Consider the following 14,874-nt stretch of genomic DNA (forward strand, 5'->3'; position numbering starts at 1 on the left):
CTTAGTCAGTTGAGCATCCAACTTCGGCCCAGGTCATGATCTTGCCATTACCAAGTTTGAGCCCCACGTCGGGCTCTGTACTGACAGCTCAGAGCCTGTAGCCTGCTTCTGGTTCTGTGTCTCCCTTTCTCTTTGCCCCTCCCCCGCTCATGCTCTATCTCTGTATCTGTCTCTCTCTCAAAAAAAAAAAAAAGTCTTAAAAAAAATAAATTAGCCTCCGTATGATTAAAACAACTCTAGGCTATAAAAGGGAAAAAAAACCCACACATGCCTTCAAGCAGACATATTGCTGAATACGGCTGTAATCAGCATGTCTATGATTATGTAGGAAACTATGATTGAACACAAATTTCAAGATATTATAAAAACAAGCCCACACAGATACACTTGGCTGTACTAAAAAGTTGTTTTCTTGGAAGTAATCAAATCTTTCACTAACATAGTCTGTGTCACTGTTTCCTTTAATCAAGCGTGCAAAGATTAGAGAAATTTGCAATCCTTGCTTTTCAGCTTTGAAGAATGAACTCTGTAATAATATAGGAAGATGGGGGTGTAGCCTGAAATTCATGTTAGGGTTCTGATCACAATTCTTCCACTGTTCTGTAAAGCATCCTGAAAATATTTTGTGAGGGACTAGCTATTAATATCAACTAATTCCCTGGGGAATTGAGACAACTGGTAAAGATTAAATACACAAATACCCAACATGCAAATAAGAGGCCATTCAAACAATCAATAAAACCTTCAAACCTAATGTTGCTTTCAGGTACTTTCGGGTACTATCTATTCCCTACTGTCTGAAGTCAGTCCCTGCAGGACCAGTGGGCCTTTACCTGATTTCCTCTTTCCCAGCAGCTTCCATGGCTTCCCAGCCCGTCGGACCGGCTCTCAGCTCTTAGGCCAACGCCAAGAGGTTTTTAAAACACTGAAGGGCAGTCTTTCTAAATTACAACCAGCACTTCACCACCATCAAGTTCTTGGGAAATGGAGTCCTCCCCAGGTCCTTAAGAAGTGGCAAAACTACACGTACTCCTGGGTTTTCCAGGCCCAAACTAGCGTTTCTACGGAGATATGACAAAATTTTCTTGCTTATGAGTGCCAACAAGGAACTGCTTTCATTAGGAACCGCAACTGTCTTTGTAGTGGAGGGGGCGTGTACTCAAAGAGCTCTAGAGGATAAAAATCTAGAGCGTGAGAACCAGGTAGTACAGAGACTGCTTGCCCGGTCCAGGTCAAACGTCTGCAGGTTTATTAGTGACCCTCACAACACAGATACTGAAAACTGGCTCACTCTTTCCGTTTTTAGTTTTAAGTAGAAAGTGCCGTACTGCTCTGTGCTGAAGGTGGATGTTCTCCAGCCAAATTCTACTGCACCATCATGCTTTTCAGGGCTACAACGATTTTTTTTTTTTAAGGGCTTATCTAGTACAGTAGATACAGCTTAGGAAGTGCTTATACTACACCACTGCCAAATTCCAGTCCTTGCTTAAAAACCTCCAGAAACCAAGAACTCACTACTACCTGCCAAAGAGGCAGTCAGACTTACGGCTTTCCCAGACTTCTGGACCCCGCGTCTCACTTTGACTTAGAAGGTATGAGAGGCGGGGGCGAACGAGAGGAGAGAGCCAAACGCTACACGAGGTGCTTGCTTAAAATCCCCAGCCCCTTTAAGGGGCGGGAGAGAGGAGAAAAGCAGACCTACGCGGAGGTTGATTAACATCCTAACGCTCCAAGGTGACCAGATTACGACGGGACGACGCCTGCGCTTTCCGCTCTAAACCTCACTCGAGACCGTGACGACTGGCTTAGGGAGGGGCTGCTGGGCGGAAAAACAAACAAGCCCCGCTAGGTTTCGAGGACCCGGATGATCCCGCCCCCAGAGCAGAGCCGGAAGAGGGCGGGGCGAACCGGAAGACGGTGAAATGCTTTCGGTAGGCGCTCCATGGCTGTGAAGATGGCGGCGGCTGCGTGGCTTCAGGTGCTGCCTGTCATTCTTCTTCTTTTGGGGGCTCATCCGTCCCCATTGTCGCTCCTTGGTGTAGGACCGGCACCTGTCGCTGCTGCTGACCGATCCAAGTGGCACATTCCGATACCGTCGGTGAGTGTTCACTTCAGAAGCAACTGAGCCTGGACGAGCAAGGGGTGGGGCTACGGCGGCCCTAGGGGTCCATGAAGGTTCCGCAAAAGTCCGCTTCAAAAGGGGTGGAATTGCCTGGAGCATCTGTGTCACTGGATAGCAAGGATCCACTACCCTGGAGCGGAAAGCCGTGCACTTCTGTGGGTAGGTTAGCAGGAGTGCCAGAGCCGCTTCAGGAGCGGAGAAGAATGGTGGAATGGTTTCTTATCAGCTAAGTCAGAGAGAACTTTCAGTGCCTTACGTGAGACGTGTAAAGTTGATGGATGATAGGTGGAGAACGGTTTCCCTTTCAGCTGAAGTTTCACAGAATCCAGTGACCCCAGGTTGGATGAGAGAGATCTGTTTATAGGTGTCTTTATCACTTTTTTCCTTTGCACTTTTTGTTACTGGATGATTGTACTTACGAAGTTGTTTGATTTCCTTTGCACTTTCGAATGGTTGTTCTAAGCCTTGTGTGATGAGGAAGCCTAGGCATTTAAAAAATATATTCTAAAATGAGAATGGCTGAAGTGGTAGAAATTGTGTTCTAAAATTTGACATGGTAAAGGTAGGCTGTCTTTTGGACAACTTATTAGATAGGTTGACCCTTTCTGTCCCCCACCTCACTCCTTTACACCTCATTGGAAGTAAGAGTTTTTATAGTCCTGTGAGCTCACAAAAATCGGATGCACGCAGGAAATGCCGAAAAGCAATAGTCCTATTGAAACCACGGTGGCCTTTTTGTTTGATTCTGCTTTGCTCACTGGGTGTAATGTCCAAATCTTATTTGTGCTTTTAAATGGCAAGCATTATAGCTTTTGTTCGTTTGGTGAAGATCTTCAGGTTCTGAATTTTAGCTATTGTTACTAAAATGGTTAATAGTTAAACCTGTCTGCTCATAGAATAGTTTATTTAAGGAAATGATTGGTTATTCTGAACAGTGATTAGTGAGTAAAGCGAATGAACTAATTAAGGAGTACCTCCCGTGAAGATTTAAGTTGGGATTTCTAGCAGTTTCTTTTCTAGAGTCCTTGCTTCATGGCCTGTGGGGGAAAAATCATGTCTCTGCACCAAGCTACAAAATTCTGCAGTTTGGATATGGTTGAATTTTACTAAAAGGAAGGATATCGATTTTGTTGTTGTTTAGAAAACTAACTTAAACATTTTATAAATTTAGGTTTTTTTAACAGTTATATTCTGCCTTGGGAATTAAAGTGATCTATGCTAATTATCTTTCTCTCCTTTATCTTTGCAGGGGAAAAATTATTTTAGTTTCGGAAAGATCCTGTTCAAAAATACCACTATCTTCCTGAAATGTGAGTTTTTGCATTTCATGAAGTTTTTGAGTGATCTTTAAACTTTTAAATTACCTATTTTCTATCTCTGATCTTCTCTAAACATAAGTTTTGAAATTTAATAGTCTGGCATTTTCTAGGCATAAACACGTAGTATAAGTAAGGTCTTTTCCCTGAGTAATCTTCAGAATACTTGTGTGAACTTTATTTTCTTCTCTTGTTTTTCTGGTGTTTACACTTTACAGTTAGACAAATTATGTCTGATGGTATTTTAATCTGCCCTCTGTTAGATACCACCAATTTTGCTTTTGTGTGCTTGTTAGGTATTTACTGAACAAATGACTTAGGTGTCAGACCTTTGGCTCTGCACGAATATGTTCAGTGATCCTTTGTTTACCGAAGGAGTATTTTGCTATTTAGATCTTTGGAAGAGGAAGCTCAAAGATATTATCAGGAAGTAGGGATTACATGGAATTAAACCAGTCTGTCCAGTGAGAAAACCACTGTATCTGAATCCAAAATTTCCCATTGCACATTAAAGAAAAGCTTCCTTTTATTTTTGAAAATGGTTTTATTTTAGGGAATAAATGATCATGGATAGCTCTATTTCAAGATCAGGGATAAAAGTTCAGCTCGGTGCCCGGGGGGCTTAGTCAGTTGAGCATCTGACTTTGGCTCAGGTCATGATCTCCCGGCTCGTGGGTTTGAGCCCTGTGTTGGGCTCTGTGCTGGCAGCTCAGAGCCTGGAGTCTGCTTCAGATTCTCTATCTCCTTCTCTGTCCCTCCCTCTGCTCTGTCTCTCTTTCAAAAATAAATAAATTGGGGCGCCTGGGTGGCTCAGTCGGTTGAGCGTCCGACTTCAGCTCAGGTCACGATCTCACGGACCGTGAGTTCGAGCCCCGCATCGGGCTCTGGGCTGATGGCTCAGAGCCTGGAGCCTGCTTCCGATTCTGTGTCTCCCTCTCTCTCTGCCCCTCCCCCGTTCATGCTCTGTCTCTCTCTGTCTCAAAAATAAATAAACGTTAAAAAAAAAAATTTAAAAACAAAAATAAATAAATTAAAAAACATTATTTAAAAAAAGTTCAGGTCATCCATATGTGCTTCTATGCACATCTTTCTTTATGAAAGTGCAAAGTTATAAGTTTTAATTGGATGATTTTATTGTTTTAATCATCTAGTGTGTACTTATTAAAAACCTATTATGTGAAGCACTGTTTTAGACAGTAGGAAAATGATAGAAAAGGTCCTCTCTCTTACTGAGCTTACAGTTTAGTGGGAGTGAAGGGGACCTATAGAATTTCTATGAAGAGAAGACTATATCCATGAAAATACAATCTCTTGACTAATGACTTCAGTTTGGTTTAAATTACATTACTCTGACAAACTGGTCAGTCTTAAGAGGTTGGTGTGCTAGATAAGAGTAACTCTCAGGGAGAACAGTGTTTTTGGTCTTTTGAGATAGCCTGACAACTTGCATGCTGTTCTACCTTTTTATTATGTGTAGTCTTTTCTTTACCTGTATTTTGGTCAAATGGTGCTTTGCCAAGTTGTACAAGCTGCATATTTTGTAGTGTCTGCATTTCATATTTTTGGAGAATTTGAAGCCCCTGAAAATCACATTATCTCTCACTTTGTTACTTCTCTGCTTTCTCACATATGCCTTGACTCTGATTTTATACTTTTGGGCGTATGGTAAATAGCTTTCCATGAAATTGCTAGGACCATTTTTGTCTCTTAAATCTAACCATTCAAAGTTCTGAATGGTGTTTTTTTAACATAATAGTATTTTTGCAGCCAAGTTTTCCTGCAGATCTTCTTTTAGGGGATTTTCTTATTAGCTTCTGTTTAATCTCTCCTTGGTATGGTTCTTCTGAGTAGTTTATATTGAGATTGCAATATCCTTTTTATCATTTCTGTAAATTCTATTCAGCACATCAGAGTTTTGTGTATTTCTAAACATTTTTTAATGTTTATTTCTTGTTTATTTATTTTGAGAGAAAGAGCGCTCACGCACACACGCATTGGCAAGTCAGGGAGGGGCAGAGAGAGAAGGAGTCAGAATCCCAAGCAGGCTCTGCACTGTCAGCACAGAGCCCGACATGGGGCTTGAACCCATGAACCAAGAGATCGTGACCTGAGCTGAAATCAAGAGTCAGATGATTAACTAACTGTGCCACCTAGGCATTACAGAGTTTTGTGTATTTTAATTGAACCTTGTAAAAAAAGTGTGTCACTTGAAAATTAATTTGAGAAAATAAAACAAATATTAGGTGCGCGTCTTACATTAATCAAAATCAGATTCCTAGATGCCGTCATGTTTATCTTTGTCATATGTGCATAAAGCAGGTATCTTAGAGTTCCATAGTGCAGCTGCAATCAAAGATAAGCTGACTTCCAGGTGAGACAGCTGATCAGTCATATAGTCAGATTTATACTCTCAAATCTTGAGACTAATGCATTGGTCCACTAGAATATTGTGTTCCAAACTACGTTTAATGAGTTACGCAGCCACTATGATTTCGTGAAGTTCCTTGAGGCTTCTTTTAAGGTGGGTTTTGGAAAGAGTCTAATGCTCTTTCGGTGTTGCTTTTGCTCTTCTGCCTTCCCCAGCCAGGTTTGCTTTTTGTTTGTAGTTCTTTGTCTTGTAGTCCAGTTTGGTATCTTTCAAAGTCTAAGCCATTAATTTTTCCCTCAGTAAAGCTTTGAGTACTGCTTTGTGATGACCCTAATGTTATTCCTTGTCTTTCCAGCTAGAATGTAGCCTTTTAAGGGTCCTAGTCTCCTCTGGCTTACTGTCAGTTAGCTTTGTATACTTCAGTGCTCTGCTCAGTAAATACTTGAATGATAATAGAAGAGTGGTTTTAACTTAGGACTGCTTTATCACTTCCAGGTTTTTCCCAGCGGAGAACCAGAAACTGAGGTTTTAAGGCATAAAAGTAGATAAACTTAAGCAGGTCAAAAACTGTTCTTTTGTGAATAACAGTACTTACTTTTATCTGAAGAATATCCAGTTATTTTACATAAATTATTTCATTACCTCAAGTTTGGAGAAGGGATGGTCTTTGAGTATCTAAATTTAGCAGGAAAAAATAAGATGTGTGGTAACAGTTTAGGAAAAATGCTTTGTTTGGGACTCATCTTTATTCACAAAGTTTTCTTCTTTTATAGTTGATGGAGAACCTTGTGAGGTATCTTTGAATATAACCTGGTATCTGAAAAGTGCTGATTGTTACAATGAAATCTACAACTTCAAGGTAAGGAGTATAAGATGAACAAACTTTTTCTTGGACTTTAGATATCATCAGGTCCTAACCTGATAGAGGGAGGAGTGTCACATAGCTAGGAGGAGGTAGGAGACAAGCTGAAGTTAGAATCTGTGCTTCCCAATTTATAGACTTACTGTACTAGCAATTCACAAACTTTTTGGTCTCAATCCTTAAAAATTACTGCAGAATCTTGCTTACCTTGGCAGCACTGTAGAAGTGCTGACAGTGCTGACTCTATCTTTGGCCCTCTATCTTGTTCATGTGTGTTCGATTACCTCTCTTGAGGGGCTACGTGTTCCAGACCCCTTGGAGATGAACATACATACCTTAAAAATGTCCACCAAGGCTGGGACAGGGGGGAGCCTTGTTTTGGCCTTCCATTAATCTGTTAGAGATAACATAGTCTTTCCCCCTCCTGCTGCGCAGTTGGTGCCACAAGATCTAATTGATGCTTAGCTTTTAATTAGATGCATGCAAGCCCTTTGGAGGTACATGGGAGCCCTTTGATCTCACTACAGTGTCCTTTTGTGTGTCCCCTCACTGTATAAAACCTGTGGACTAAGGTCTGGACTTTGTGGAGAATAACTGCAGCTGCCGTGAATCACACTCTGCCCATTTCCCTCCCCCTGTCAGTAAGTTACCCCGAATAAAACTCTGCATAAACTGTAGAGAGTCGCCTGCTTTGTTTTCTGGTCTTAAAATACTTTCTCGGGGCGCCTGGGTGGCTCAGTCGGTTGAGCGGCCGACTTCAGCTCAGGTCACGATCTCGCGGTCCGTGAGTTCGAGCCCCGCGTCGGGCTCTGGGCTGATGGCTCAGAGCCTGGAGCCTGCTTCCGATTCTGTGTCTCCCTCTCTCTCTGCCCCTCCCCCGTTCATGCTCTGTCTCTCTCTGTCCCAAAAATAAATAAACGTTAAAAAAAAAATTAAAAAAAAAAAATACTTTCTCAATTTGGGGGGTACTTTACTGTCCCTCCCCCACCTTCTAACAAGCACATATACTAAAATTGGAACAACACAGAGAACATTAGCACGGCCCCTGCACAAGGATGACACGCAAATTCGTGAAGCGTTGAATATTTAAAAAAACCATTACTGCAGTCTCCAAAAAGCCTTTGTTCATGTGGGTTACCGTATTAGAAATAAAACACAAAATACAAAAAATATTTATTAATTTATTTTAAAATTTTATTTTAAAATAGCAATAATAAACCATTGCATGTTAACATGAAAAACGTTTTTTTAATGAAAAATGTCTTTTTCAGAAACGTAGAAGGGTGGTATTACTTTGTATTTTTGCAACGCCTTTCATTTAATGTTGGATAATTGAAGACAGCTGGATTCTTATATCTTCTTCAGTTTATTGTAATATATTATTTTGGTTGAAATGTGGCCTCACACAGATACATAGTTGGAAAAAAGAATGATATCTTAATAGTGTTTTCAGATAATTGTAGATACTGTTTTTTGATCCTGTACCAAAACATAACAAGTAGAGAGAGTTTCTTAAAGGTTGGTGGCAATGTGGAATCTGAAACCATATCAGTAGGTTCTTTTTCTACTAAGTGAGTTGGTGTGTCATGCACTTTGGTCTTTTATCCATGTCTGATTTTGTAACAGGGTTTATTTAGAAAATACTTGTTGACTGATTTTTATCATTCTTTCAAATACTACCTCATTTTACAATTAACTTGAAGTTATATTTGTTAGCATCACCCTCTGTCACATCAGAAACTCCTTAAGTACTGGAGGCTGTTGAGCTCATGGTGAGGAAGATACAAGTTTTCCGAAGTCCAGTTTTGGCTTGGAAGTTCAAATTTTGTCATTGGCAATAATACTGTCAGGTGTTGTCCTTGAAGTGACAGCCTTCCATTGCCCATTTTCAAGAAAATATTTCCCAAATAACCAAGTGTGAATAACTAGTTTGTCAGTTATTCTTTTAGGTAAATGAAAAAAGTGGATAGCTTAGGTTGTAAGTCAAAATAGTTGTGTAGTGTTTTATCTCAAGTCATTTATAGTATTTTGCATGTTTTCCATTTTGTCTCATAGAATATTTAAAAAGGCATGTGCTCACAGTCCAGATTTAATAAGATTAATAATTTTTGCTGTTTTAGTGAAGCATTCTTATGTAAAACTGGTATTTAAAATTATTTTTTAAGCTGTAAGTTTGTGACTGACTACAATGACGACTGGTATAATTAGGTGCCACTGCCTTGGTTCCTGATAAGGGGCAGCAATTTTATCCACCATTACTTTGCATTATCAGTACAAGGCAAATAACATTATTATTTTATTAGTAGTAGTATGGAAATAGTTTTAGACCTCATTTCACAATTGACATAGTACACTGTACTTGGGCACTGAAGATATATGGCTCCAGGGTGGATTTTTCAGGCCTTTTTCATTCCGTTTCTGTTCTCCATTTGTTATTCTCTTCCTTTCCGAAGATAATCTAACTGGTCTTTAAAAAATGTCTGCCATTCACTTGGTTTTTCAAACCTTAAGCATTTTGAATTTCTGCCTTGTGTTAGGGTTTTACATTATCTTTTTTGTGGTGTTGATTTGTTTTTTGCTCTTGTTATACAATGTTGGGTATGACTGATAATGATGAGGACCAAAAGGATTGAAGAACTTAGGGAGAAATGATAATATGTCCAGAATGTAGTTTGAAGCATTATTGATGTTTCTCTTAATCAATCGCTAGTTGAATTTACAGTTAAAAGCTTCATACATTTGAAACTTGTGATAAGCTGGTCAAGAGCTTAGCAGATCCCCAGATAGGTAATACAAGTTAAGAATTAAGAATGTCAAAATTATCTTGGGTTGCCATAGGACAGAATTACAGAAATGACAAGCAGATAGTTGGAGATGCAAAACTGGAGCTTAGAAAAAAAGGGAGAATTCTGTATGTTAGAGTCTACTACCGTTAGATTCTTGGACATTATTACAGTTTTTATTTGATGTTGTAAGTTTTTAAAATAGCAAATCCAAAACTGTACCTGCCCTATAGGAAATCTATCTGTTATTTTCTAAATACTTTACTTGTGAAAAGTAAGTTGTGTGCGTTGTATTTTCTCTTGTTTTTCCAGGCAGAAGAAGTGGAAACATATTTGGAAAACCTTAAGGAAAAAAAAGGCTTGTCTGGGAAATACCAGACATCATCAAAATTGTTCCAGAACTGCAGTGAGCTCTTTAAAACACAGGTAATATTTGATAGTGGTTGGAGGGAAATAGAAGAGATAAACTACATAATACCTCTATATTTGGTGATCTCCATTTCCCACTTCTGAATTCTTTGTTCTGACAGAAATAAGTTAGAAGCATGTTCTGTTAATTGCACATTCAGCCACTTAATATTTATCTCATCAAAAAGAGGATGTGCTTTCCTTTGTGTGTAAAAAGCAAATCCCCACTTTTTATTATGGTAAAATATAAGTAAAATTTACCATTTTATCTATTTCCAAGTGTGCCATTCAAGGGTATGAAGTACATTTGCACTGTTGTGCAATGCAAGTTCTGCACTTGATCTTAGCCAAAAGGCCGAGAAGCGATGCAATGCAAGTTCTGGAGATGGCTAGTGGTATACTAGTCATCTCTAGAACTTTCTCATCATCCCAAACTGATACTTCATAATCATTAAACAATAACACCCCCTCCCCTCACATCGCTGGTAACAACTACTCTGCTTTTTTCCATGAGTTTCACTATTCTAGATACTTCACAGAAGTGGAATCATACAATATTTGTCCTCTTTCCCTTAGCAGGATGTTTTCAAACTTCCTCCATATAGCATGTATCCACTTAATTCCTTTTTAAGGCTGAATAATAGTTCATTGTACATGTATACCACATTTTCTTTATCCATTCATCCACTGGTAGACATTTGAAACTTCCAGTTTTTCAGTTCTTTTGTGATCTCATTTAATTGATATATTCCCAGAAATACCAGTGTTTCTAGATTTTATTGTTACAGGCCTGAACTCAACTTTTTTTGAGTAAAGGGGAAGAGGTGAATAATATGTATTTTTAATGCTTACATATATGTAATCACGTAAGTGGAATTTTGATTCTAAAGTCTTTTTTCTTAGAAATAGAATATGATGCCAGTTTTTTGATAGAAAAATTACATGTTTTATAGGTGTCGAAAATAGTTATTATTAACTGTAGCCTTTTCTTTGTTCTTATTGCATTTGAATACTGCTTCAGAATATTTAGCAAATTGCCTTGAAGAGGCAAAGCATTCATGGAATGCTAGGTTTTCTGTCCAGTTACTAGAAATAAAGTTTGTTGATGAGACTTTAATAACTAGTAATTGATAAGCAAATAAAATAAAATTGATAATTGAACTATAACAGTTGATAATTGAGTTCTTGTCATAGCTTAGATTTTATGGATTTGGAGGAGAAAGAAGATATCTTTAAAATGATAGAATAAGAAAGCTGGAAAAAATGTGATGTTAGTTAGGGGGCTTTCATTTAGTTTTTATAGGTTTATCCCCTAGCTTGGGAGGATTGGTTGGCCTTTCTTAGATTTGATCATGGAAAGCTACCTGCTGTATACTGTTGCCGTAGGTTCACTGCTTTTAGATCTGCTATAATCTTTCCAGGGTCTTAGCATATTATCCCTATTGGTAAGGTTACCTCTCCTTCTTCAGTCTAATGTAACAGAGTTGGAATACATGCTCTAATTACTCAGGAAGGAGAATGCTTCATCTGCTGATACCTGGTAAGAAAACATTAGTGTGGTTTTTTTATAGGCATGGAGAGTGTTGTGGTGGAAGGAGCAGTAGACCCAAGAGTTAGAAATCCTAAGTTGAGGGGCGCCTGGGTGGCTTAGTTAAGCATCTGACTTCAGCTCAGGTCATGATCTCAGGGTTTGTGGGTTCAAGCCCCGCAATGGGCTCAGTGCTGACAGCTCAGGGCCTGGACCCTGCTTCAGATTCTGCCTCCCTCTCACTCTGCCCCTCCTCCACTCACACACTCTCTCTCACTCTCTCTCTCTCACTCACTCTCAAAAATAAAAATAAACAGTAAAAAAAAATTCCAAGTTGAAATTCCATTTCTGTATCTAAAGCTTGATAGCTCTGAGCCATATTTTTCTCATATGAGGCAAGAGAGGGAACCGTAAGATCTCTCTATCCTAAGCATATGTTTTCTGTTTTAAGGTTTTTTTTATTCATAAATGTTTTTAATTCTTAACAGAGAAATTGAGTGGCCCGTTTAGTTTGATAGTAGTTTTTAGTTCTCACTTGTTTGTGGTTAATTGGAAATCTTCTGTTTGTCAGTGCCATATTATTTAGTGTTACAGTGTATTTTGCTTCAACCACGTTTTTGTAGGTTTTGAACTTTTTTTTTTTTTTTTACTATTAAACATTAATTTTAATGTTATGTTTTTTTCATAGAGCTTTTCTGGGGATTTTGTACATCGATTGCCTCTCTTAGGAGAAAAACAAGAGGTAATTGTTTTCATTGTTATGTATTTCTAAGCATAAAGTAAAAATTCTAAATTAACTTTCTTTTTTTAATATTTAGGCTAAGGAGAATGGAACAAACCTTACTCTTACTGGAGACAAAACTGTAAGTGTAGTAGGAAATTGGGGGCATTGACACATATTTCAATTTTCTTATATTTGTGTTGAATTATCTTGATATCCTACTATTTAATGTTTATTTATTTCTGAGACAGACAGACAGAGCATGAGTGGGGGAGGGGCAGAGAGAGAGGGAGACGCAGAATCCGAAGCAGGCTCCAGGCTTTGAGCTGTCTGCACAGAGCCCAACGTGGAGCTTGAACTTACCGCGAGATCATGACCTGAGCCAAAGTCGGATGCTCAACCCACTGAGCCACCCAGGCACCCCAGTATCCTACTATTTAAAAAGAAAACCTAAAAATGGAGGTTTAAACACCAAAATGTTAGGGAACCTGGGTAGCTCCATTGGTAGAGCGTGTGATTCTTTAAAAAAAAAATTTTTTTTATTATGTTTATTTATTTTGAGAGAGAGAGACAGAATGCCAGTTGGGGAGGGTCAGAGAGAGATGCAGACACAGAATGCGAAGCAAGACCCCAGGCTCTGAGCTGTTATCACAGAGCCCAACACAGGGCTCAAACCCATGAGTGTGAGATCATGACCTGAGTCGAAGTCAGACCCTCAACCGACTGAGCCACCCAGGCGCCCCGAGAGCATGCGATTCTTGATCTTAGGGTCATGAGTTTGTATCCCACTTTGGGTGTAGAGGTTACTAAAAATAAATAGATAAATAAACCTTAAGCACTAAAATGTTAATAATGGTTGTGGATAATATTATGAGTGACTTTTATTTTCTTCTGTGTGTCCTGTATTTTCCATATTTGTTATAGTCAGTCTTGTTTTTGTAATTATCACCCCATAAATGTTACTTGTAAATAAGAAGGAACTTTTTTTTTTAAGTTTATTTATTTATATTGAGAGAGTGCGTGGGCAGGGGAACAGCAAAGAGAGAGGGAGAGAGAGAATCCCAAGCAGGCTCTGCACCGTAAGTGTGGAGCCCTGGAGCTCAAACTTATGAACCAGGAGATCATGACCTGAGCTGAAGCCAAGAGTTGGACACTAAACTGACTGAACTACCCAGGCCCCCCCCCCCCCCATTTTTCCTTTTAAGTTTTTAGTCAGCCTCTCTGTAGCCCCACCTCCTAACATTGCCTGGGGCAGCCATGATCTTTCACAGTTGCTGCTGAGAGTCTTTGACAGTGCCCTGAGTATAGGGTCCTTTCCACTGAATGAGGTTGAATCAGGTCATAAAAAATAAGCCCTGGGCATAACAGATAAGTGCCAGACAGTTCTGCCCTGGGTTTTAGGGCATCTCCAAACTTTTCCTGTTTTTTCCAATGGCTGCCAAACTGCTGTTTTTCCACAGCTGTTACTGCTGTGGGAACTTTGGTTTCAGGGAGCTTGTAAGAGGGACATGGGATGAGGATGAACAAAAACACCACAAGCTTGCTTTTCTTAAAAAATTTTTTTTTAATGTTTATTTATTTTTGAGAGAGAGAGACTGAGTGCGATCAGGGGAAGGGCCAAGAGAGAGGGTGACACAGAATCCGAAGCAGACTCTAGGCCCTGAGCTGTCAGCACAGGGCTGGACGAGGGGCTCAAACTCATAGACTGCTAGATCATTACCTGAGCCGAAGTTGGACACTTAACCTACTGATCCACCCAGGAGCCCCTGCTCAATGTTTTTATAAAGCTAAAGCTGCTCTAAAAAAATCTATTAATTTAAAAAACATTATAATGGCAAATATATCACATTATTGCTTGAATCGAACCATAAAATTGAGTTAATAAAAGCATTAAATCTGTTTTTAGGGAGTAGGGGCAGCAGGGAGAAGCCCCTTTGTCTAAAAAATGTCTTATCAGAGCTTTAATAAAAGGGGATAGAGGTGCTAAACTTGTGAGAACCCTTTAAAAATAGAATTATTAAACTATTCTCCTCTTAGGCAAATTTCAGGAAGAATGACGAAAGATAGTTTTTTTAACTTCTTTTGACTATACTCTGACTAAATGCCTGCAAATACTACTTTGATATTCAACAGGGTCATCTTTCAGCCAGCTTTAATCACTAGGAACAGAGCTCAAGCCTTGAGAAGAATTAAAAAGAATGCTTTGCACAGAAGACCACTGAAAATGCACAATTACATATGTCCTGTATGCATATAAATAAATATTCACTTACAACAATTTTTTAAAAATACAATTTATAACAATTTAACTTGACAAACTATATAAAATCTATTTGAAATTATAACAGTCAGTATGAGGAAAGAGGGAAGCTCAATCTTATTTTCTTGGGACCATAAATTGCTACAATTTTTCTCCAGAGCACTTAGACAAGCACAAGAAAAGTACTTATAAAATGTGCATACATTTGGACCTAGCAACTCCACCTCTAGGAATTTAGGCTAAGAAAACATAAATGTGCACAAAAATATAGCTAGACATCATTTGCTGACAGCTTAGAGCCTGGAGCCTGTTTCAGATTCTGTGTCTCCGTCTCTCTCGGCCCCTCCCCTGCTCACGCTCTGTCTCTCTTTCTCAAAAGTAATAAATATTAAGAAAGGTTTTTTTCCTTAAATTGAGCAAAAAGCAGGATTCCCACATACCGCCTCCACAAATGCACACTCAAACTTCCCCACCATGGCCTTCCTGCACCATTGTGGCACGTTTGT

General features: G+C 39.1%; 2 protein-coding genes and 2 non-coding genes across 13 annotated transcripts in view; 2 read left to right on the plus strand and 2 right to left on the minus strand.

Moving 5' to 3' along the window:
• Positions 1-1,872, minus strand: part of GANC (glucosidase alpha, neutral C) — a 75,353-nt gene extending 73,481 nt beyond the window's left edge. Inside the window, exons 1-2 of one of the 8 annotated variants that reach the window (XM_078448523.2) lie at positions 1,547-1,870; positions 834-941 (exon numbers count right to left, since the gene is read on the minus strand). In XM_078448523.2, coding sequence (XP_078304649.2) covers positions 834-862 — 29 coding nt within the window. In that variant the 5' untranslated portion in view covers positions 863-941; positions 1,547-1,870. Of the gene's footprint in view, positions 1-833 lie in introns of all 8 variants that reach the window. The other 7 variants (XM_060618840.3, XM_060618839.3, XM_060618844.3 and 4 more) reach the window with 7 other exon arrangements.
• Positions 1,873-1,893: 21 nt separating this feature from the next.
• The window catches only part of TMEM87A (transmembrane protein 87A), a 40,169-nt gene continuing 27,188 nt past the window's right edge, over positions 1,894-14,874 (plus strand). Inside the window, exons 1-6 of one of the 3 annotated variants that reach the window (XM_078448526.2) lie at positions 1,894-2,098; positions 3,372-3,432; positions 6,580-6,665; positions 9,764-9,877; positions 12,076-12,129; positions 12,206-12,250. In XM_078448526.2, coding sequence (XP_078304652.2) covers positions 1,943-2,098; positions 3,372-3,432; positions 6,580-6,665; positions 9,764-9,877; positions 12,076-12,129; positions 12,206-12,250 — 516 coding nt within the window. In that variant the 5' untranslated portion in view covers positions 1,894-1,942. The remainder of the gene's footprint in view (positions 2,099-3,371; positions 3,433-6,579; positions 6,666-9,763; positions 9,878-12,075; positions 12,130-12,205; positions 12,251-14,874) is intronic. The other 2 variants (XM_081795883.1, XM_081795884.1) reach the window with 2 other exon arrangements.
• Positions 7,657-7,758, plus strand: LOC132670495 (U6 spliceosomal RNA). Its single transcript, XR_009606733.2, has one exon. It is a non-coding gene; the product is annotated as a U6 spliceosomal RNA (small nuclear RNA).
• Positions 10,030-10,226, minus strand: LOC132670678 (U2 spliceosomal RNA). Its single transcript, XR_009606887.1, has one exon. It is a non-coding gene; the product is annotated as a U2 spliceosomal RNA (small nuclear RNA).

This window comes from Panthera onca, chromosome B3, assembly GCF_046562875.1.
Source record: "Panthera onca isolate mPanOnc1 chromosome B3, mPanOnc1 haplotype 2, whole genome shotgun sequence".
In the NCBI taxonomy this organism is placed as follows: domain Eukaryota; kingdom Metazoa; phylum Chordata; class Mammalia; order Carnivora; family Felidae; genus Panthera; species Panthera onca.